This window comes from Platichthys flesus, chromosome 16 (genome assembly GCF_949316205.1).
Source record: "Platichthys flesus chromosome 16, fPlaFle2.1, whole genome shotgun sequence".
Lineage (NCBI taxonomy): Eukaryota > Metazoa > Chordata > Actinopteri > Pleuronectiformes > Pleuronectidae > Platichthys > Platichthys flesus.
In genome coordinates, this window is record NC_084960.1 from 1,936,056 (window position 1) to 1,959,159 (window position 23,104).

The window sequence follows — 23,104 nt, forward strand, 5'->3', positions numbered from 1 at the left end:
GCGTCCAGAGGAAAAACACACACAGGATGTTTCAGTAAAGAATCTGAGGCCGCGTCTGAAATTGAAATCACATTTAATGTTTGTTCTGGAGTCGATTCACTTAAAACTTGCCCCTTTGTTTACAGTACTTTCCTCAACTGCATCTTTTTCTTCAAAGTCATCGTCATGCCACACACACACACACACACATACACTCTCTCACACATACACACCAAGCAGCCAGTTTCACCAGCTGAGGCTTTTTCAGGCAATTTTTTAAAAAGGGATCCGACGCACCGGCCTCATCTGTTTACATCCCATAATGCAGCCACAGAGCTGTGAGAGGCGTCTGGTGCTCTGTGGCTGCAGGGAGAGGTTCTTCATCCTCATCATCATCATCATCATCGTCTCAACGTGCAAAGTAGTCGTCCCCTTTGTTTATTAGAGTCCTTTGAAACCAGGACGTGACAATCACATTTCAATGTTTTCCTCACACTCTCCGTCTCGGGAACATTCTCACCAGCACCAAGGTTTCAGCTTGGAGAGACTAACAGGTACAAATAAAAAATACTCTAAGATTCACCTTGCAGGACTGCAAATACAGAAATGCACAGAGCAATAAAAAATACATAGATCGAAGGTTGAAATCAAATCACACCAGAGGAATTAAGATCACTTAATTTTCTTTTTAAACTACCTCGCTATGAGAGCTGCGGACGGCTCTACTAGCGTCCACAGCTTCTTAAGTACATGTAGTTATATAGGATGTATCTATACTCCATAAAAGGGTCGGGGTATCATTTGGATTCGAACAGTCATGTTTCAAACACTGGAACAAAGTTGTAAAAGGTCGTGAGCCCACATGGACGCTTCAGTTATGGCCTCAGCTCCACGTTGATATGAACACACTTTCTGATGCGGCGTAGAAAGAGACAGAAGGCCGACCTCGACCTCGACCTCGACCTCGACCCCGGGAGCCCGAGGTCGAGGTCGGCGGCGGGTGTGTGTTCGGAACGAGTGGCGAAGCTTGATTTGTGTTTACTTGGAATAAATCAAACCCCTATAGTCACAACAGGAGTCCAGGGGCCCCGAGGCTTTCAGAGCCCGGGGGCCTCGGCGGCGCCGGTAGAGGATGCGAATCGCCGCTGGTTGGTTCAGTCCATTGTTCGGGGGCGGAGCCTCGGGGAACTCGAGAGCTGTGCAGAGCTTCCTCCACCATCAGGTCCAATGTAAACAGCTGCTCCAGAGGCAAGACAGGGAAGTAAACAGACTCTTTGGCACATCCGACACGGAGATGGATGCATTAAAGTCCTGATCAGACTTCAGGGCCCCCCCCCCCCCCCCCCTCACGCGGAGTTCTCTCGGAGCGCGGGGGGGCGTCCGATCAAGTAGGTTTACTTCTGTCCTTCTCTTTCGAATGGGAAACAAATGCACGTTTTGCTATGTATGTACACAAACATACAAACTAAGACACACACACCCAGACTGCGCACGGGAGTAAAAGTGCAACGCTGACCTATTTTTCAAACATTCCAAAGATTCTACTTAAGCTTTTAAATGACCTAGTTGTTACCACATTCAGATGCATGGTAATCAGAATAAATAAATACGAATTTGGGCGACACTGAAAATGGCAGGAAGAGAAAATCTCAGAACACTGTGAACGGAACAAGCTTTGTGTGGCGTTGTGTAATTTCTATGGCCCCACTTCTCAGAGATAGAAACACAACTGTGCCTCTGACACGACAACAGCTCCGAAGGCAAAACGACACTGGTTCAGTAAAACGGGGCAAATGGTCGATTGTGTGTCTGTCTGTGTGCAGATAAGGTTTCAATAGGTGCTTCAAGCTACATTCAAGCAAAATGTATATTTGGGGGGGGGAGTGAATACATTAGAAAGTTAACTTCGGGGGGGGATCTTCCCTTTTTGGCTGTGCTTCCACTTCTTGCTCCTTTAACCAATCAGAATTAGTTGTTTCAGTAAGTGCTGAGTGACCTCAACGGTAAAAGTGCCTTTTAACACCAAGTGTTACCACATGTTTAAAATCTCAACCACAAGATTAGAGTTAATGTCTTTAAATCTCAGTCCGGGGGGGGGTTAAAGTTTGATTAACCCCTGATTCGCCCAGTGAGCGAGAGGAGGAGGGGGGGGGGGCTTGAGGGTCCGAATCAACACCTTGACATTCAAGATGAACAAGAATCCAAAAACATAAGTTTGTCTCTCCTTATGACCTTGGACGTTTCCCACAATCCCCGGCGTGCGGATAAGCCAGGAAGGCTTCGGGACTCAGAAGGTGCTCGGGGGGGGCGAGGGCTCTCTGGAGACGCCCGTCCACAACAACACTTTGTGAAGGCCAACGGAAAAGAGACGGATGGACGAAAAGAAGGCGTGAAGGCAGGAGGGAACAAGACGGGGTTAAACCGACAGTGAGCGGGGACTTTGAGCTTACACCACCTGGGGGGGGACGGGGAGGGGGGTCGGAGAAAGGGCGGGCTGCTCCTCCGACACCTTCACGACCTCCGTGGCAGTGGCGGTGCGGGCACACTCGGCTACGGGCGTAGGGGAGCGGCTGTTGGGTGCCGTGGTGCGGGTCGGGGTGGAGGTGAGGGCCGGCGTGGTGGAGGTAGAGGTGGAGGCCGGGGCGGAGGCCTGGGCCGGGTCGTCGGCCGGGGCGGGGGGTTCAGCGGACGCCGCTCGGGGAGCAGCAGGCTTGTTGTAGTTCATCTTGAGGATGTGCTGCTGGAGGTGTCTGATCCAGTCCTCCTGCACCGACAGGGGGCCGTGGAACTCCACCTCGCAGAACCTGACGGAGACGGAGACACACACGGGGGGGGGGGGGATTAAGGGACCATTCTAAATCTCCACCAGACACATCCATTACTCAGCTGTCTCGCAATTTCTCTAAAGTTAAATGTTTTTTTTTCGTGCAGGTTTCACTCACCGGCACTTCAGGGTGTAGAACTTGCCCACCAGTTTGACCAGTGGGTAGGAGGGGGGTTTGGGCACCAGGGCAGGGACGGTGCCTGTGCGGGGGGGCTTCGGAGGGCCGCTGTCTCTCTCCGTTCCATCTGGACAAGACGGGTGCTTCAGGGGCCGCCGCTCGAAACCTTCACAGAGGGAGGAGGTGACACCGTGAACCACTTTAAGATTTAAGTGCGTCAGGATGGAGCTGCTGCAAGATACTTGAAGTCTGTAGCAAAGATTGAAATCACGAGGTGCTCCTGACTGCAGGCTTTGAAAGATAAAGTTGAAACTGTCGGTAGTTTGGTCTCTGGAAACTGAAGCTGACGGTAGAAACGTGTAAAAGATAAGAACGAGTCACTGGAGACAAAAGGGCGGCTCAGTGAAAACCTCTCAGTTCGTTCTCCTGGTGGAACATTTTGATTTCAATGTTTCAAACTGTTCATTTATCAAACTAGTCCAAAGTTGATCCAAAGTTAAAAGTGCTATCGTGTTGCTGCGAGTCTTCAGTCCTCCTGTTCACACTTTGAATAATAATAATATTATAATAATATTGTGCACACTCTTTAACACTTTGTTCTTCCCACACAGAAGACACACAAGTAAAAAAACATAAAAATAAACATTAAAAAAAATAAAACCACTCAGATCAAAGGATTAGCAGCTGTTGGGTTGAAGTGTATTTGTTCATGTGATCCTCACGTACCTCTGGGCAGACGCACATTCAGCTCGCTTCGTGCCACCTGTGCTTGGAGCGGGAGGCCGCCGGCGAGCCGCGGGGGGGTGGGGATGCTGCAGCCGGGCCTGGCGCCGGCGGCCCGGAAGTCGGACCCGGTGTCGACGCCCTCCGTGGCCTTGGAGGATCCCTGGGTGACGTCACGGCTCTGCGATCGCACCAGGCTCACGGCCAGAGAAGAAGACCACTGCGAGGAGGAGGAGGAGGAGGAGGAGGCTTTCTGCTGCGAGAGGAAGAAAGAGAAGTGTCCTCATCAGATTTCACATCACGACACGGAGCTGCTGACGTTAGGATGCCTCCTTGTTATTACCAGAACGCTCAGACAGCAATTATCCTCCTGAACACCCTAACCCATGATTCTACAGTCAACACTGATCCGTCTGGACAGTGAACATGAAGCTGCAGCTAGAAACCAGTTTGCTTAGCTCAGCACAAAACTACTTACTTGTGTCTGTTGAATTGTAAACTGACTCTTTGGGTTTTGGTTTGTTGGTCTTGGAAAAACATCCGAGACTTTGAGAGACAATGGATTCAGGAAAATTATTCGCTGGAGCCAGAAAACTAATAATTACTTTCATCGTTGCTCCAGCAGCTGACGGGGAAACGTTAGCAGTGAGGAAATGAAAACCAGAAATATGTTTTCCTGTGTTTGAACACAAGCCACAAATGCTTCATCGCAAACCACCAGAAATAATTTATTTAATAGAATTAAATTGGACTTTCTACATCATTTTTTTTCATTTGTATGTATTTTGATACTTCTTCATGATGTAGTATCTCAAGCATTTGGTAGAAATCTTTATTATAAGAAAAATATATAAGAATTCATCGCCCAAAAGGAAAAGCAAAAATGTTTCCATAGGTTTTTTCTCAGTTGGGTTATTAAAGGGTTAAAATGAATTTTCTTTCGTTAATACAATTTTGAGGAATTGCTAAATACTGTATAATAATAATCCCCAAAAGTCCCAGAGCTAAAAGCAGCTCAACCTTTTCCCTGAGAAACTGGAACCAAGTCTTTTTTTCTGCTTTTGCACGATCGCTTGAAACATAATTAGATAAATTTCCGTCAACCCACTGATCAATTATTCTATTTATATTCTCTGTAAATGGATGAACACATTTCTAATGGGGCCATCGGTCTCGACTGGGACCTCAGACGTACGTGTAACCGTCCAGTACAAGCCGCCCAATTTTTCCCAGTATGAAAAGAAAAACGTACAATATGATTACAAGGACGTTTAAAAGGTAAAGCGTTCTGTATGTGTGTCACATCCCAGCTCAGGGAGAAGGTGTGACAGTGACGCAAATGCACCACAACCTAATTCAGGAGGGGGGGGGGGAATAATAACACACGTACATTTTTCTTCTATCAGCAGCAAAAAACACAATTTATCTGAAGATGAAACATAAGCTGCCAGGCTCCCGGGTTACTATGGCAACTATCTGGCCAGTAGCTGAGCTGTTCTGGCACCTGTCTCGTCACTGGTGGAGCTTTTTATCACAGGGAGTAAAGACACAGGATCTACAGTGAAGCTCAAAGCTGGGAGACAACACGTCTGAAGCTCACAGACACAAAATGTCTGTCGAGCCACCGGCTGAGGAATGTTAGATCTCCAAACATGACGCCTGCTCAGAGGCGCTGGGAGGAGAGGGGCGGGGGGGGGGGGGCACAGTGGTTTTTTATCTTTTGCACATATTTCACATTTTCTCTCTGAAAGGAACGAGTCACATTTGCCACAGTGGGTTTAGCTGGAGAGCAGATTAACCCACATGAGGCCTGAGAACTTAGTGACCGGAGTGAAACAGGTAGTTGCTGCGTCTCCTCACCTTCTTCAGAGAGGAGCGGCTGCCCTGCATGTAGCTCCGGTGCATCTCCAGAACCTTCTGGGGCCGGCTGCGCATCCAGGCGCTGAGCGTCTCGATGGGGGATCCGTTCACACACCACTCGGTCACGCCGAACTGCCTCAGGTGGGCCCGTGCGTGGCTGGCCAGAGCCTTACGATTCTCGAAGTAGAAGCCACACAGCTCACAGCTGGGATCTGAAGGGGAGGAAGAGGAGTCAGGTCAAAACTGATGAGGAGTGAAATCAGAAAAGACAAGAACCTGACAGCTGCTCACCCTGGTGTCCATGCTTGTCCGGGGAGGCTTTTCTTTTGTAGGAGAAATCGTGTGGCAGAGGTGAGAAGGTCTTCAGCTGACGTGGAGGAGAGCGGGAGGTCTCAGCCGACTGAGCCTCCTCTGACAGGGGCCTCTTGCCCAGCGGGGACATCCTGAAAAGCTTCCCAGCAGGGGGCGTCCCAGATGGGCCCACGGAGCCCAGGCCCTGCTTGTGGAGTCTCGAGCCCGACTGCAGCAAACTGAGAGGAGATTTACGGTACTTGGACGAGTGAAATCCCGAAACACCCAAACCCTCGGAGCCGCCGGCGCCCTCCCACCGGTTGGCTCCCTGGCTCGACTCCTTCTTCACTCCCAGGTCGGAGGAGGAGGTCACCCCTCTCTTGTGCATTACCTCCTTGAGGGTGTCGATGGGCGAGCCGTTGACCGACCACTCCGTGATGCCCATCTGGCGCAGGTGGGAGCGGGCATGGCTGGAAAGGCCTTTACGGTTTTCAAAATACTCCCCGCAGAACTCGCAGCGGATATCCCTCGTTGGCTCGACCTCGTGGGCCATGGCTGAGGAAGAACGAGAACATGTTTATGGACAGACTCAACAACACAGGTCTGACAACATCAATACTCTCATCTACCTCTTAGCCAAACAGTAAACATGTCAACTATTCCCTTAAATGGCTAAAAGACAAAAATGAACGTTACCCAAGTTGAGGGGGAACGAATTGTCCGCGCTGCTCCAGCTGCAGCCCAGAGGTTCAGCGGAGAAGCTCCCAGATCTCCCCACAGCTCCCGGCGTGGTGACCTCCAGCTGCACCGGCTCAGGCTTCAGCTTGAGGATCAGCCCGCCAGAGGACGTCGGTGGAGCCGAGCCCGATTTCGATACGGAGGGCTGGGCGGGACTGGAGGGACGGGCGAAGGTGAAGGGCAGGCGGCTGAGGAGCGTGGCCGAGGGAGAGGAGGAGGTGGACAGAGGAGAGCGAGGGGGTCCTGGTGAGGATGGAGGCGGAGTTTTGAGCGGTTTGAGAGGAAGGGCGCAGGGGAGGCCCCGCCGGGTGATGATCTCCCTCAGGGTGTCGATCGGGGAGCCGTTCACCGACCACTCGGTGATGCCCATCTGGCGCAGGTGGGAGCGGGCGTGGCTGGAGAGGCCTTTGCGGTTCTCAAAATACTCCCCGCAGAACTCACAGCCTATTTCCTTTGGAGGGTCACCTGGGAGATGATGTGTTTGACAGAAACAAATATTATACACCTCGTCCAACACGTGTGTCAGACCTGCACCGAACTCAGGATAATCTCCAGATCTTCTCCTGGGAAAACAGCAGGAGATTATCTGGAGGATTCGAGCAAGTGGACCAATTATCTCAGGACAAAAAAGAGGAGAGATACACAAAGTGATATATGTCGACGCTAGTGTCAAAGATCTGTAAAGAAAAAACTGTGATCTAAGCAGCGGAAGGACATGTTACCACCTCTCACCTGATATTTAAGATATAAATACATTTCTGTGTCATGGCAGCACTTACTGTGTGGAAGCGCCATGAGCTCGCCACTGCTCAGGCGGAAGAGCTGCATGGAAGAAGACTTGTGACGTTTGGCAGGCGGGCTGAGTAAGGACGAGGTAGCTTTGGACGTGGACCCTCCTCTCCCCGTGGTCACCTTGTAGAGGAGGGATGGCGGGGGGGAGGAGGAGGAGAGGCTGAGCATGGACAGCTTCGGGGAGGAGAGCGTGGTGGTGGCGTGGCGCCGCGACTCCGTGAGGCTGTCGAGCGTCAGCGTACTGGCTTTGTGCTTGAAGTCCTCGCTGTCGATGAGGCGGTTCAGGAGGTCGATGGGCGAGCCCTTGGACTCGGAGTACTCCACCCCGAAGTGCCGCAGGTGGGCCCGGGCGTGGCTGGACAGACCCTTCCTGGTCTCGAACCAGGCGCCGCACAGCTGACACACGATGTCCTTGTTGGGGTCGACCTCCAGCGCTGAAGAGGGAGGAGAAACAACACAGTGTGATCTAGTCGTTTATGACAGGCTTACATTTATAATGCCTGCCCTCTGGACTCTCACACGTCCTCAGAGAGTCCTCCAGATGTTCATCTTATTTGCTCTCTACCTTTTTGGGATGACCTTTGACTTAGGGAATTATCTCTTACCAGCTAATGGATGGTTGCAGAAGGAATGTCTTCATCTTCAGACTCAAAAACATGTCCTTCTTTAGTCAGAAATCCCATGGGGGATGTGATGGGAGGAACCAGCTTCCCTATATAAATGTGCTTTCATATCTCCGGGTATCTAGATGCCTGTCATTTCTTGTAATAAACTTTGTTATACTCAAAGTACTGGGTTCTCGGGGTCCTTCCTTCATCATCAACAACTTCTACAACATCATCGACCTCTCGGCTGCATAGAATATACCATAACCTCTGCAGTGTTATCAGGGAGTCGGAGCGAGGGCGCGACACTTACTGAGGTTGAGGGGGGCGTCGTCCTCCTGTGGAGCCCAGAGCGGCTTGGCTGCGGTGACGGTGGAGGAGAGGGTGGAGGTCTGGCTCTTCATTCCCCCGGCCTTGTGCTCCGGCGAGCGCAAGGGGGAAGACACCGGCAGCAGAGAGGAGATGGGGGCTTTCCTCACCACAGGGCCGGAATGAGGCGGCGCCGGGGAGGCACCGGGAGAAGGTGAGGGCGTGGAGGAGGAGGAGGAAGAGCGCGGCACCGCTTTGGCTGCTTTGGCCAGGAGGGAGAGAGGGATCGGCTTCTCGTCCATGTCGTCTAGATCCTCATCTTTCCGAGGAGCGGGAGCGGGGGGGCCCTTGGCCGAGAGGGGCGAGCTTATTTGGCTGTCGATGTTGCGCTCCTTGGCAATTTGGTAGAGGAGGTCGATGGGTGCACCGCTGCTCTCCGACACGCTGATGCCCAGCTGGCGCAGGTGAGAGCGAGCGTGGCTGGAGAGACCACGTCGGGTCCCGAACTGAGCTCCACACACCTCACACCTCAGGTTGTGCTCTGTGAAGGAGGCAAAGAGCAGCTGATGAGACACGAGACCAAACATCTGTTATCACAAGCTGCTTTCAGACGTGCACTGAATCTCCAGACGTTCTCCAGAGGGGCTGTGGGAACCGAGTTTCACCGCGAGTGGTTGTGTTGATGAAAAACATACAAAATTTAAATATCTCAGGATGAAGAATCGATGCCACACACGTAGAAGACACCGAGGAAGATGTCAGAGAGAGCTTTAGGTAATAAGGGCCGAGAGAGGCCTCTGGAGACGTTCCCCGGAGTTCATCTCTCAAAACGACTATTAAGATTCTGTCTATTCAACAATAACACAAAGATTGCAAAGCCTCAGCAGGTGGCTCAGGTTGTTTTAGAGCCCAGAGAAGTCCAGGAGGACACGTCTCCTCACTTTCCCTGTCTACCTCCAGTCTGCAGGACCGGTGTGAGAGCTGCTCTGATCAGCCCCGAAATACATTTGTCTCCCTCTCAGGATGTCCCTGGGGACACCCCTGCCTGGCGGGAGGTTTTTATGACCAGGGTGAGTTGTACAGTTTCCCCCCTGACAGCTGCGATAAGATTCGGCCGAAGCGAATCCCACCTCCTGTCACCACCCTGGGGTCGGCGTTTCCCATATTTCTCTCTCACCCTTGGTGTCTGCATCCTCCGCGGGAGAGATGCTGTCCGTCTCGGCGCCGCACAGCCCCGTCCTCTCCGGGCTGGAGCTCAGAGCGTCCAGAGCGTCCAGAGCTGAAGGCTGCAGCTCCTCCTCGTCCTCTTCATCGGCAGCTTCCTCCTCATCCCCTACAACACAACATCCACATGAGTGTGCCACGTCAATTACACCAATTAAAGCGCCTGTGACGATAAATCACCTCGAATGGAACAATGTCCTCTGAGGACTCGACTCCGGATCAGAGTGGATTTGCGTCACTCGTGTAAAGATTGTGTTTCTGAGATGGAAATAAAAAGACGGATGCTCAGTCCCTATAATTTCTCAGTCCCTGCAACAAAAGCTCATCTTCTGTGAGGAAAACAGTTCAAGTAGCTGATGAAAGCCAGTGACAGAAAAGTATTAACTGCTCCAGAGTGGGAATCGAGCAGAGAGCGCACGGTTCCCTGCAGTCACACATTCCTGGGACTAAAGTGCCATTTTCTGCGACAAATCGTTAAATCAAAAAGCGACGTGTAGTCAGACAATGGTTTCTGTCTGGTGGGCGGATCTGCGCGTGTCACTTCTTCATCTCCGGCCTGGAGAAGATGTGACACCTCAGGGCGTGAAAAGCACCGAGAGTCACAAAGAGGACGATGCTGAGGAGTCTGGGGGACTCTGGGGACACAGTGGATGAGGAGACAAGTTGACTCGCGGAGCCCCCCCCCCCCCCGGACACGGATATACTTCCTTTAAAGGAGCGGATGAGTTGTACCGAGATGCGACCAAAAAGTTACAATGGGTAAAAAAAACACGCACAGACGCGTGCACATGAAAGCACAGCGTGTCCCCTGTCGGAGATCAAAGCCGAGGAAAATGGCGAGGATTGGGCAACTGGAGGTAAATTCACGGATCCTGCAGCACGGGAGGGTTCGGACATCACCCCGCACGCGCACGGTTTAACACCGACACCAGCGCAAAATGCCCGCGCGTGCATGACGCTTGGCAGCGCATACAACAACAACCAAGCGTTTCTCCTTTTTTATTTTTTGGTTGACGTGCACGCGTACCTGCATGTGCGCGCGACCCTGCCGCTCCGATAGAGACTTTGAGTGTCTGGGATGTGACAGCGGATGCGGCGCAGGACGCGCAGCCGAGCCGCCGCCGTGCGACCCGGGGACACGCGGTGCGCAGCAGCGAGGAGCGCGGTACTCACCGGTCCGCAGCCGCAGTGCCTCGGACTCCCGGCGGCCGCAGCCAGACGCTCGCTCCGCTATTGTTTGGGTCTGCGGGGAGGTGGAAGCAGCCATTTTGCCCCCATATGCACCGCTAAGCTAAGGCGTGACCAATCGAGTGGAGGCGGAGGTTGGGATGAATGCGCCGAGTGCCACATCTACCACCGGCACCAGGGAGAGCCACTCTCTCTCTCACGCACACATGCACATGCACACACACGATAAATGCCTGAACATAAACCCAGGTCTTAACCCTCACTATATGTCTAAAATGGTCCTCACAACGGTACAAGTATTAGTAGACACACACTGACACATATATATATCAAGATATAAATCGCCTATAAATAATAAATGCTGGAGCTCTTTATCCATCCAGACTAAATAACCTCATTGTGTCACCGATGTGAACCTGATTCTAACTCCAGAGTCTGAACCCTCTGACAGAAACATGGACCGACCACGATGTCCTCATAAGGTCAACAATTTCACTGGTCCCCACAATGACAGGTTTATAGACATTGTATTAGTAAAAAAACACACACACACCTATATCTTACTGAAACACCTGATAACACACACACACACACACACATCTGTCTTAGTTAAAACTTCTAAACAAACACACACTTCTATTATAGTGAAACACCTTAACACACACATACACACATCTCTCATTAGTTCTAACCCCAAAACACACACCTCTATCTTAGTGAGGACAGTGACTCACACAATACAAAGCACAACACACCACATCTACCTGCAGCACTTCCTCTAACACACATCACTCACACACTTCTGCTTCAGCTGTCAGAAGCAGTGTGGGGTTCAGTATCTCACCCAAGCACATTTAGGCAGGTGGAATGGGGGATACTGGGATTGAACCACCAACATTCTTATTAGTGGATGACCCGCTTTACTGTCTGAGCCAAAAATAACCTTTAAACCCAGGTCTTAACCCTTAAACAGCCATTTGAAGGTGTTTCACTCTCACTTTACCAAACTGTCCTCAGTCCAATAAAGTCTTAGTCAATCACTGGTTCCCACAAAGACACAAGAACAAGCTAACACACACACAAACACACACACAACCCTCCATCACCATCGTGGGTCAACACAACACAACAGTGCAGGGATAACACCTTATTCAGAGTGAAAGATTCAAACCAGCCTCTGAACCCACACTTCCCACTGCTTTATGTACTGGTAATGGTCTCTAGCTGGGTCTTCATACCACAACAGGGTCACCAGGTCACCAGGTCAAACACACCAGTGACCAACACACTGGTTATCACAGGTGGATGTGACTCACTGTGGATCGATAATGGAAACTTACCGTCACCCTCCTCTGCTCCGTCCTCAGCCTTCCCGGGTGGAAGAGATCCCGAAGGCTCCGCATCACAGATGTCACGCTCCTCCCCCTCCAGCTTCACCTGAGTGACTCCCTCCCATTCCTCCTCCTCCTCCTCGTCCTCCTCCTGTGGGGAGACCAGGCTGCGGGGGGGCGCCGTGGGGATCACCAGGTCGGGCCTGCTGGAGAACAGCTCCCTCAGGATGTGGATCGGCGAGATGGTGACGTCCCAGTTGGTGATGCCGAAGTCGCGGAGGTGGGCGCGGGCGTGGCTGGACAGGCCGGCCCGGGTATCGAACCCGGCGCTGCAGAACTCACAGTGCATCACGCTGAAGGTGTCCGGGTCGAAGTTCGCCACTGAGGAGAAGACGGACGAGACAAGACGAAGACGTGTGACTGAATGTGCAGATACTTTAAATCTTATAATCCTTTAATTTGTATTTGGGCCCAATCAACAGATGTTAGCATCGGTCATTAAACCTGTTGAGGTTCAAATAAAGTCTGTGGAAGTCAGAGGGTTGTTGTTCGCATTTAGATCAAAGCAAAGTTAACCTTTGATCTTTTGCTATTTTGATAACTTGACGGAGTCCTAAAGAAGTTAAATGATCCAGAAGGAAAAGTAAAATGACGATGATGATGGAGGAGAAATTTTGACCCTCAGAGTCGGCAGTCGGACCTACGTTGGGCCCCCCCCCCCCCACACACACACACACTGTAGTAAACACTTCTAAAAGCCGGTGATCAGCAGATCTTCTTCAGCTTTGCCCAAGTTGTTTCCACACACACACTGAGATCAGGGTTCTTATTCAAAGTGTATTTTAAGATGTTTTCTGTTTGTGTTACAAAATGAGCTCAGACAAACATCAACGTGTAAAAAAGAAACACCTGCAACAAGCCGCTGACCTTTTTTCTTCTTCTTCTGATACGAGAACTTCCTCTCGATGGCGTTGACCTCCTCGGGGGAGATGAAGTGACGCACGTTGTAGCTGACGCCCACTCGGTTCAGGTGGCCTCTCACGTGATTGGCGAGCCCGATGCCGTTGTGGAACCGATCGGGGCAGTAGGGGCATTTCCTCTCCACGCTCTTCAGCGCCTCGAGGTCCTCGTCAGTCTCGTTGTTCTCCTCGTCCAGGAGGCCCTCGTCCAGGAGGCCCTCGGCCAGGAGGCGTCGGACTCGATCCTCGTTGGTGTCGTCGTCGCTGTCGCTCTCTGCCGGTGCACCGGTGACCCGGCTGCTCCTCCGCAGAGTCAGGACCCGTCCCTCCTTCTCTGCTTCCTGCTCGTCTTCATCCTTCACGTTCTTCTTAGGCGGAGGAGAGAATGTCGGACTCTGCTGTGTTTGACATTCGTCTATAAAGAAAGAGAATAATAAGAATAGTTATTTATATGATTACACGCGGTGCAAAACCCGACGTGACTGTAGAGAAGCTGCAGGAAGATGTGGACCTCTTCTTCATGGAAGAGTCATCAGGAGGAAATCATACATGCCACTTCTTGACAAACCATCATCATTGCCTGAAGTCTGCAGAGCAACATCTGGATAAACCAGTGACGGTTTATGTCCAGAACTCAATGAGATTCAGTTCATTCTTCCCACTTTGTTCACTTGGCCTCCGAAGCCACATCTGGCTTATCCAGATGTTGCGTTGCAGACTTCAGATGTGGACTCTTGTGATGTGGCTGCAGATAAGGTTTCCTTCTGATGACTCTTCCATGTTTGTGCATCGACGCTGCAAACTGGACAGTGAAAAGTCCAGATCGGGTCTCGACCTCAACGGTTCCCCTGAACTGAAACCTCCTGAAGACCTTTTGATCGGTGGAGGTTTCAATCTGGAAGCACTTTGATTTCTTTTCATAGTTTAATGAATCAGTAAAATGGTTGATGTCAGCACAAGGTTTGAAGAGAGAGGGAGTTTGTGGAAATGACATCAAATGAGATCTTCAGAATGAAAATGGTGTCCGGAATTTAAAAAAAGTGTATATTGATTCGTTTGAAAATACTTGAATGAGCTTTCTTGTGATTTATATAGTAAAAAAAACACAATTTCCCTATCCGATTTTTTTGTATTTTGGGTCCAGTATGATTTTTCTCTCTCATGTTCTTTGACTCAGCAGTTTTAAACAGTTTCAGACGTGAAATCAGAAGAATATCTGCAGATTTGTGTTTGTCCTTCACACGAACAACACAGCAGGAGATTCTCCGCTCAGACGCGTTTACAGCAACACACAAATCTCCAGAGAATTCAGCAGAAGGATGTTTCAGTATATATGTATATATTCAGCTGCTGTTATCACGTGTTTGTCTCCAGCGCATTGACACTGGCCCTCAACACCAAAAGCTCTCTTGACATCTTAGTCTGCATATTCTACGTGTCGGCTCCACCTATTCATCCAGAGATATTTGTATTCTTTGTGTTTTTTAATTTCACGTCTCAGCATCACCTCACCTGTGTCTGATCGCCCCCTAGTGGAAGGCTTCCTTCCTGCAGGTGAGCCAACCTCTCGTCCGGACGCTTCGGTGTCGAGCTCTCTGTTGTGATATTCATTCTGCTCGTCTTCTTCACTCCGGGGCTGCGTGTCCTCATCCAACCCTTGAGAAGACTTAGCCGGATCCGTCCAGGTCTTCCCTCTCCGGCTGAATCTCCTGTTCCCGACCACCTGGCTCGTTGGCCGAGCGGCGGCACCGTCCGATGCTGCTTTGTCCTCGGACGCAGGGACAGGTTTAGAAACTCGAACGACCACATCAGTCTTTGAGCGGCGGCCAGTCTCCTCATCGGAGAACTGTCCCGGGTGTGCAAGTTTGTGGTGTTCCCTCAGGACAGTGTCACTGGAGGTCTGGAAGGCACAATGACCACAGGCCAGGGAGGAGGACGTTGGACGTACCGGGGACCCAGGAGACGGCGAGTCCACCTGGAGGACGTTTCTCTTCCTGTTGTGGGTCTTGGAGTGATTGGCCAGTGCCTGGGACGTTCTCGTGCTGAAGTTACACTTTGGGCAGATGAAGCGGCGGCGGTGGGCAGAGACGGCTCGAGCATGAGCCGGGGATCGAACTGAATTTGTAAGAGTTGCATCGGAGGAAACAACGGCTGAGTCGGCCTCTGGTGATCGAACTGGGGACCGAGGTTGAGATGTGACCGTTTCTGGGTCTGGAATCAAAACAGGGTCTGGACTAATGTTCTTCACCACGTTCCCGTCCAACCCTTTTCCATTTTCATTCAGCTTGTCGATCTCCTCCAGGATCTTCTCACGGGACTCCTGGTGTCTCCTGCGGTGGTCTGCCAGCGCCGGTCGACTCGGCAGGTTCCATCCACACTCGGTGCACCGGAATCGAACGCTCTTCCCCAGACGCCGGCCGCCCCCCGACCCGCTCTGACAGTGCTCCACCATGTGCTCCTGCAGATGGACCTGCTTCTTGAAGTAAATGCTACATTCCACACAGGTGAAGATCTCTTCACCGAGCCCCACCCCCCTCTCTTCTCCTTCCTCCTCTTCGTCGTGTCTCTTCCCTCGTCCCTCTCCGAAGACGACCGCCTCAAACCCGTACCGCCCTCCACCTGGACTCAGCGGTGCCATGTCTGAGACCGTTGACTTCCGGAGACTCGCTCGTCCCGCCTGGTGGCCCGTCTCCGGCACCGTGCGCTTCAAGGTGCCGAGTCCGGAGAACGGCCTGAGCAGCACCCGCTTCTTCCTGCACCGCTGAATGAACGTGCAATGGGCCCAGGGGGCAGGCGGGGGACTCTCAGGGTCGGAGTCCCCAGGGAAGGTGTACACATCCCTCTCAGACTCCTTGGTTTCTTTTCCCTTGGGCCTCTTGTCTCCCTCGTCTTCCTCACCCTCCTCCTCCTCCATTTGGCAACTTCCCTTTGGTTTTACTTTGGACAGAAACACCTCGGCTCCCTCAGATACATTCCAGACTTTGCCGTCTGCCACTGGGAAGAGAAAACAGAGGAATTGTGAATGAAAGGAGCCTTGAGATAATAAAAAAAAAGAGGAGATAGCAAGTGGGCAGGCGGATTCAGTTTCTCCCGAGTGGCGCTCACGTTCTGCTCGGCCGAGCTGAGCCGCGTTCGACTCTTCTGTCTTTGTGCTCGAGTCGGTGTCATCGTGCTCCTCCGGGGGAAACGGATCCATTCTACTCTGCAAGTGCTGCAGTTTGTCCGGTTGTGGGTCGTCCTCACTAAGTCTGGAAGGAAAGAAAACATTAAATTCAGCTTTGAACTAGTGAAGCAGTAGAATCACTGCCTGAAATAAAGGATTTCATCACATTATAATCTTGATAGATGACGTGTTAGCTCTTATTTCGTATTCTCTTAGTCATGACCTTGATCATTCTGCTGTGAATTAAGTGGATTCTAGTGAACTGGGTGTAATTAGATATAAATATACACATGATATTAATGATTTACACTGATAACACAAGTTTTAGAGTCTCTCTATTTAACACTGTTTGCAGACACGAGCTCTGGAAACTGTCTGGAGCATCGGGTCCAAACATTCTCCAGTTTGTCCTTCACATGCCGCAGGAGGAGATTGTCCAGGTCACAACAACAAGGGAATTCAGGTGAGGGGTGAGAGGACGTGACGCGTGACGCAGCCTCGGGCAGCTCACGGTGGTACTTATCACCAAACACAGAAATATAAAAAGAGGAGAAGATGCCAAGGAAGATGTCAACTTGGAAAGACGAGGAGCTTTTGGGGGATAAGGGCCAATGTCGGCGCTGCCCAGGCTCCACCCCTCTCCTATTCCTGAGGTTGTGAATGTGCCTGAATTGGACAATCTCCAGAGTTCACGTTACAGAACAACTCTTCCTCCTTCGTCTCCTCCTCCTCCTCCTCCTCCTCCTCCTCCTCACCTGAGTCCAGAAGAAGGAGATCCTGGGCTGTGAGCAGCCAGACCGTGAGGGTTAGAAAAGTGCTGTAGCTCCTCCTCTGACACGCGACGCCACACAAAACACACAACGACAGAAACATCAACGCACGGCCCAACAGTTAAAATCCACATTTAAAAGTACAGTGCATAGATGAGACTACACTTAAAGCAGTAAGGGGACAACAGGGACGGGTGCTGCTCCTCGCCTTGCTGTGAACACTCCTGAGAAAGCGTGCAACAGGTTTCCAGGAGATATTAAACCAGGTGTTACCATCTTGTGTTTCCTTCTCTGAGTCCGAGTCCCAGCTCAGGGAGGAAGGGAAGGCCGAGGACTTGAGTCTCCTCTGTGCGTTCCTCCCTGGGTCAGCGCCGGGCGGGGCGTCCTCGGCCTTCGTGGCGCCCTCATCCCCGGCTCGAGCCCACGAGCTTCTCAGACCATCGCTCACATTCGGAGAACACGAGGACTAGAAGACATAGTTCCAATAAGAGGGTTTTACAGTTGCATGATGGGAATGAGAGCTCCCACATGGATGAGGGGTTTTACCTGTAAGGTGCAGCTGAGGAAGGTTTGTGCTGAGTTGAAGGGTGGGGGCCCATAGCTGGTCCCTGGGGCGAGGGGTCCTTCTGGCTCCATGGTCCCCCAGAGAGCAGTGTGGAGTCCCACTGGAGAGCAGCCGGCCTACATTGTGCAGCCTCCTCCTCTTCTTCAGGAAACACTCACACATGAACACACACTGCAAACACAAATCAAAAGTTTCACAGACCCTGGAGCTGCAGAAACGTTCATGAAGAAGCCGAAGCAGAGTCCGACCTGCAGAGGCTGTGGTGCCAGCTGCAGGTTTTCTGGGAGGCTGACCTATTTTCTCTGCTCTTAAAGAATGCACTGGCGCCCAGATGGTTACATAAATAAGTGGCCTTTATATCCAGGCCCATCTCCTGCTGCCCCTCTGAAAACCAGGAAAATGTCCGGGTGCAGGAAGGTGTCCCACGGGCTCTGCTCAGAGGACGTCTGTCATCGATTCAGCGTGTGTCAGGTGAGTGTTGTGAAATAATGCATCCATGCACGGAGGTCTTAACAACTCTAAACGCTCAGAAACTGCATTCCCCCCCCCCTCCTCCTCCTCCACAGATACTCACCGGAGTCGGCCTGGTTGCGGATCGCGGGGCAGAGGAGAGGCAGGAGAGGCGGGCTGCTCAGGCGGGGTTCGGCATGAGCTCCGGACGGAGCCGAAGCCTTTCACGGCCCGAGACGGTGCTGTCACGCCGGGGAGGGATTCACTGCCGCCGGGGCCGGAGTCGCTGCGTGAGCCGCCGCTCGGGCTGCGGTGCGCGGATCCCGTGGAGATGCCAGACCGAGCAGGACTCCATGTTATTCGGCTGCGGGCGCGCCACGGCTGCTGCGTGCGTAACGTCGACGGGGAGGGTGACGAGAAGAGTTTCCACAAACCCGCGGACTGCAAGTTTATTAACTATTAACTATTAACCTTTTAGAACACGCACGTTAATGACACGTCTTTATCAGGACGTTTCTATACGAGGATGAAAATCTCTCTGGTTATTTGTAGCTTTAATCTTTAATAACACGGTGGTGGAAAAAATGACATTTCATATTGTGCCACAGTGATAATAACCCTTAATAATATTATTTGTGTACAGATACAAATGTCATTGATGTTTGTTTATATGTCAGTTACAGTTTATATGTGTCTCACATGTTAACTCAGTGTTTAATCAGGTGTAAACTCCAGATGTTGTGGATTCCTCACTGCGTGTTGTGTTATGTTGTGTTGAGTTTAATTAGTTGGTTTGACAACATTCCTTAAATACTTTAAATCAATAAAAACCTCCTACTGCTCATTACTACGCCTTCAGATAGCGCCCTCTATTGGTCGCAGGTGGGACTGTGTCACTGTTCAGGCCTTTTTATTAAATTTGGAAAAATCTGAAACTATATCTTTCATGGGAAAAAAATGGAAATCATATCAATACAAATAGCTCAATAAGAACAGAACTGAAGTTAATGTAATTTTGCTTTTATTCTCATATTGTTTATTGTGTTCAAAGGGAACTACACATTTATAACACAAACATTATTATTGCGTGAATTTTGGTTTGTCCAAAGTTCTTCTTCTTCTTCTTGTGAGGTTGATCATCAATTCTTCTTCACCTCCTGTAATGAAATATGAAGGAATTTAAGTGACACGTCAGATCATTTATATGATTTTATATATATTTATATTTGTTGTATGTATATATATATATATATATATATATCATTTATACGAGCTGGTGAGAGAAATCTTCTGGAGGAGGATGACGTCTACAGCTGAATTATTTATTCTCACTACCAGAGGAATCATATAGAATCTCAGCTGTCTTTGCAAAACTGAATATTTTAACTTCACCAAACCATTGTTGTGTCTTCTCTCTAAGAAAGACACCTGTTATCTCACTTCCTAACTCAATCCTGCGTGTGGGTTGTGCTCGTGTCTATTTCAATATCTCATAATTCCTCCTACATACCCCGAAGTGCTCCCAGCCTGTGATCTCCTTATAGAGAGCGTCTCCAGGACAGGACGTGTTCACCGCCTGTCTGTGGCCCTGCAGGGTGAAGCCGGCCTCCAGTCGCCCACCGCCCACGGCACAGGACGCCAGCTGATCTCTCACCAGCCCCATGGAATGCTGGGAAGGCAGACTGCTGGCGTAGTCCCCGATGAAAGAAACCCCGTAGCCCATGGAGTTGTGTCCAAGGGTGTGAGCTCCTCGCCAGTGCCAGCCCCGGCCCTGGTAGATGTGTCCGTCCGAGCCGGCGACGAAGCTTCAGGAGGATCAGAGTCGTGAGTAGATGTCCCACGTTCACATATATTCACATGTTCGATACCGATGTGTGACGTCAGACAGATGTTACCTGTATCCGATGTCGTCCCAGCCCCGGTCCACCTGGTGGAAGCGCTGCATGGAGCGCATGTCTGCAGAGCACTGCTGGAAGGTGAGGCAGGGCAGGCCGGGGGAGTGGGTGTGGTGGATGTACAGGAAGGAGAGCGGCAGCGTCAGGTTGGTGGGGGTTCCTCGGTACGGCTCCGCACCCCACATACACCGAGGGATGATGGGGGGGCAATCTGAAACATGTGTGAAACCACAAGCTGGTTAGCAGCTCACCACACTTCACTTCCTGCGTGTGGTCTCGTGCTCTCACCCATGAACATGTGGACGAACTCCTTCATTCCCTCCTTCACCGCGGCCGTCAGCTGCTTCTTCTCCTTCACCTCCATCTTTGACCTCCTCTCCAGGCTCCGCTGCAGCTGCACTGACTTCATCACGTGTCTGACCAGCGTGGGAGGAACCAGCAGCTCCCTGAAGTTCCCCCTGCGGCGGCGGCTGACGAGGCGCGGGGCGGCGTCCAGTCCCGCCCGGTCCAGCTGGTGACAGTAGTACTCTGTGAGCAGACCGCTCAGCCTGGTGGTTCTGGCCTCCATCCCCAGGATCACTCCATCCATGCCCCCGTTGACGTGAGCGGTGGTGAGCAGAGTGGGGGTGTCGGAGAGGGTGAAGACCTGCGGAGAGGTCAAACTGTCCCAGCAGCCGTCCGGCCCCAGACGCTGGCTGAGAGGAGAGCCCTGGCTGAGGGACCGGCCCAGGTCTCTGGCCAGAGTGAGCTGGTACAGACCCCGAACCCGCTCACTCCTCTTGGACAGGAAGCCGGCCTCGAGGCCCAGGAGCAGCGGCCTGAGGGCCACGGTGGTGCCGTCAGAGGTCAGGACCACGCCCTCCTCTCTGCCATCAGCGGTCACCCTGTACGGAACAGACTTCCTGATGTAATCCAAGAGGCCCGCGTCCACCTCAAAACCGCTGGAATCCACATCTCCAAGGAAGTGTCGGATGAATGGACCCCTCAGACCAGCTGCCCAGCGCAGCCTCTGAAGCACGGGGACCGGGTCGGCCCCGGGGACACCGTCCTCCAGCTGCTTCACCACCGCGATGAAGTCGTCCATGTGCCGGGACAATGAAGCTGGAGACCATTTAGAAAAGCATGTGATGTGTCTTATGGATCATCTTCATGGTCTCACACGTGTCTGATCTTTTAGTTCCATGTTTAAACAATCTGCGGTCACTCCCTGAATCTAAGGAAATGAGTCTCTTGTGATGTTTTATAGGTTTCTGTTGTACTTGGTTTTGAAAAGGGCTTTATACATGAATTGTTATTGTTATATAATATCATAAAAGTATTTATAATATTGTGTAGCTGCGTTTCCTTCAGTTTCAGAATCCGCTTCATCCCGTTGATCTCAGATTAGTGACAGTGAGAGACCAGCTGTGTTTACACAGTGTTTTTATTACTGTGGATTAAGTGTCATCCTGATATAAAAAGTTTTATTAACACAAGGTTCACGGTTGTAACTTTGATGTTGTTTAAACTTTCATTTCTATAAAAACTAAATGAAAACAAAACTTTCTCAGCCATTTCACGTGTTTAAAGTTAATTCTGCTTCAATTCCAGTTCATTCTTATTCGATCAACTTCCATCAAATCCAGTGAAAACACTTTTAAATGAAATTGTCTTGTGCTCATGAATTATCACATGCAAACACAAGTCGTGTGGAATTACAGAGGTTGTATTATTGTAAAATTTGCCAAGTAGATCAACCTTTAAGAGTCTCATCTGAAAAAGTACCAAAAGCAATGGTCCAAATAAAACATAAATACACACAATGCAGCTGTAAATATGTTCTGACCTTCTGTGTCGTAGATGCAGCTCATGACCACGACAAGGGTCAGAGTGAGTCTCCAGCAGGTTGGATCCATCCTGAGCCTCAGACGCCTTCAGCTCAGAGCCTCAAATGCCTCTCACCTTGTTTGCTCCCTCTCTCATTTATAGACGTTCATATGCAGAGTAGCAGGGAGGTTATGTAACATGTACACATGCTGTAGATACGTCCGCCTTTCATCAGCTGCCGTGGCTCAGCGAGGAGCGTGGGAAACCAGCACCTGCGCCTGTGGACCTGACCGCTCAAGGTCTTCCTCCACAGAGTGACCCACCGGGACATTTTGGAGAAATTCACAACTTCTGTAAATTAATCTGCGGCTGCTGTTTGTGAAACACGCACACTTTCCTGGAATAATGGCAGCGGAGAGCACACTGAGGATTGCTGTACAAACCCCTGGCACTCCTCTCTGAGGCAACGTGTGTCTTCTTGTCCATGTTCAGAAAACACAGAGCACAACAGAGGAAGTCCCGTCAATCACATGTTGGCTGTTTGTGTGGCAGCAACAGAAACGTATCTGATTCCTTCATTAATGATTTATATATCAACTTTATAAGTGCACATATGAGACACACAGGCTGCTGTAGGTGATATCAGTGTTTACCTCAGGTACATAAGACGATACAACCAGCTCTGCTCCCAGTATAAACTACATTCACCATTATGGACTGGCCTTTAACAGCTCAAGTCTCAACTGGGCTGTTTTCATCTGTCGGTGTTATATCAATGGTTCATGTGCAATTCATTCACGGCAAATATCCTCCCACTGCACATATCCCTCCCTGTCTCACTGTATAAACTAGTTTAATGACATTCACATGTTTCCATGTTTTTATTTATATTCCATACACATGTTACTTATTACTTGCTGATGTCTTTTTGACTTGCTGCTGTAACACTGCGAGTTTCCCCATCGTGGGAAGGATTCTCTTTTGTGTGTGGTCGTACACGAGGACAGGAACAGGAAGTGGACAGTGTTTGGTTCTGCTGGAAAATACATTGCACAAATGTCAAAGTTAAAAATGAGTTATTACTTTTGTATGTAGCCATATGTAGATTTTTTTTATGGGGAAGAAGGTGAGAGAGAGAGAGAGAGAGAGAGAGATAAGCTGACACTAATAAGACTAAAACAAGAACATACAAATATAAATAAAGACAGTTTGTTAGGGCTCAGGCTGTAGATTGAAATGAAAGTTTTATTTCTCTCAAGATGTCGTCAAATACAAATGTAATTAAAAACATTAATAAAACTCTGCTCTACCTGAGTCGTAAGGTTCAATTTTGTGACCTTTCAACTTATCGAATCTAAAATAATCCTGCAGGGTAACTATGGTTATTTGTGGTTTTCCTACTGATCTGTAAGTTCAATTAAAAACAAATGAATTTGTAAATGTTCAGACTTGCATCCCTTACAAAATCCTCCTCCACAGATCCAACGATACTTGTAAAAACTTCTTAAAACTCA

General features: G+C 50.4%; 2 protein-coding genes across 2 annotated transcripts; both read right to left on the minus strand.

Annotated features, from left to right (window-relative positions):
• Positions 1–1,325: 1,325 nt before the first annotated feature.
• wizb (WIZ zinc finger b) lies at positions 1,326–17,586 on the minus strand. Its single transcript, XM_062408906.1, has 16 exons — positions 17,421–17,586; positions 17,148–17,340; positions 16,860–16,935; positions 16,047–16,189; positions 14,454–15,935; positions 12,910–13,356; positions 11,992–12,363; positions 9,417–9,572; positions 8,244–8,780; positions 7,313–7,759; positions 6,492–6,998; positions 5,796–6,350; positions 5,505–5,716; positions 3,648–3,900; positions 2,922–3,087; positions 1,326–2,783 (listed from the first exon to the last, which is right to left on the minus strand). The coding sequence occupies exons 1-16, from the start codon at positions 17,508–17,510 to the stop codon at positions 2,426–2,428; spliced, it is 5,994 nt and encodes a 1,997-aa protein (XP_062264890.1). The 5' UTR covers positions 17,511–17,586; the 3' UTR covers positions 1,326–2,425.
• A 1,307-nt stretch (positions 17,587–18,893) lies between these two features.
• On the minus strand, positions 18,894–21,754 carry pglyrp6 (peptidoglycan recognition protein 6). The gene is made up of 5 exons (XM_062408258.1): positions 21,610–21,754; positions 20,073–20,885; positions 19,785–19,995; positions 19,400–19,694; positions 18,894–19,046 (listed from the first exon to the last, which is right to left on the minus strand). Exons 1-5 carry the CDS (start codon positions 21,677–21,679, stop codon positions 19,029–19,031), a joined length of 1,407 nt encoding a protein of 468 aa, XP_062264242.1. The 5' UTR covers positions 21,680–21,754; the 3' UTR covers positions 18,894–19,028.
• Between the last annotated feature and the right edge of the window lie 1,350 nt (positions 21,755–23,104).

Bases quoted from the DNA above. Each gene is read 5' to 3' on its own strand.
- wizb (XM_062408906.1), bottom strand. From the start codon at position 17,510: ATGGAGCCAGAAGGACCCCTCGCCCCAGGGACCAGCTATGGGCCCCCA. The intron at 15,936-16,046 runs GTGAGCGCCACT...TTCTCTTCCCAG, and splicing joins TCAGCTCGGCCGAGCAGAAC to TGGCAGACGGCAAAGTCTGG. The intron at 3,901-5,504 runs GTGAGGAGACGC...TTCCTCTCGCAG, and splicing joins GCCGCTCCTCTCTGAAGAAG to CAGAAAGCCTCCTCCTCCTC.
- pglyrp6 (XM_062408258.1), bottom strand. From the start codon at position 21,679: ATGGATCCAACCTGCTGGAGACTCACTCTGACCCTTGTCGTGGTCATG. The intron at 19,996-20,072 runs GTGAGAGCACGA...CACATGTTTCAG, and splicing joins GTTCGTCCACATGTTCATGG to ATTGCCCCCCCATCATCCCT. The intron at 19,695-19,784 runs GTAACATCTGTC...ATCCTCCTGAAG, and splicing joins TGGGACGACATCGGATACAG to CTTCGTCGCCGGCTCGGACG.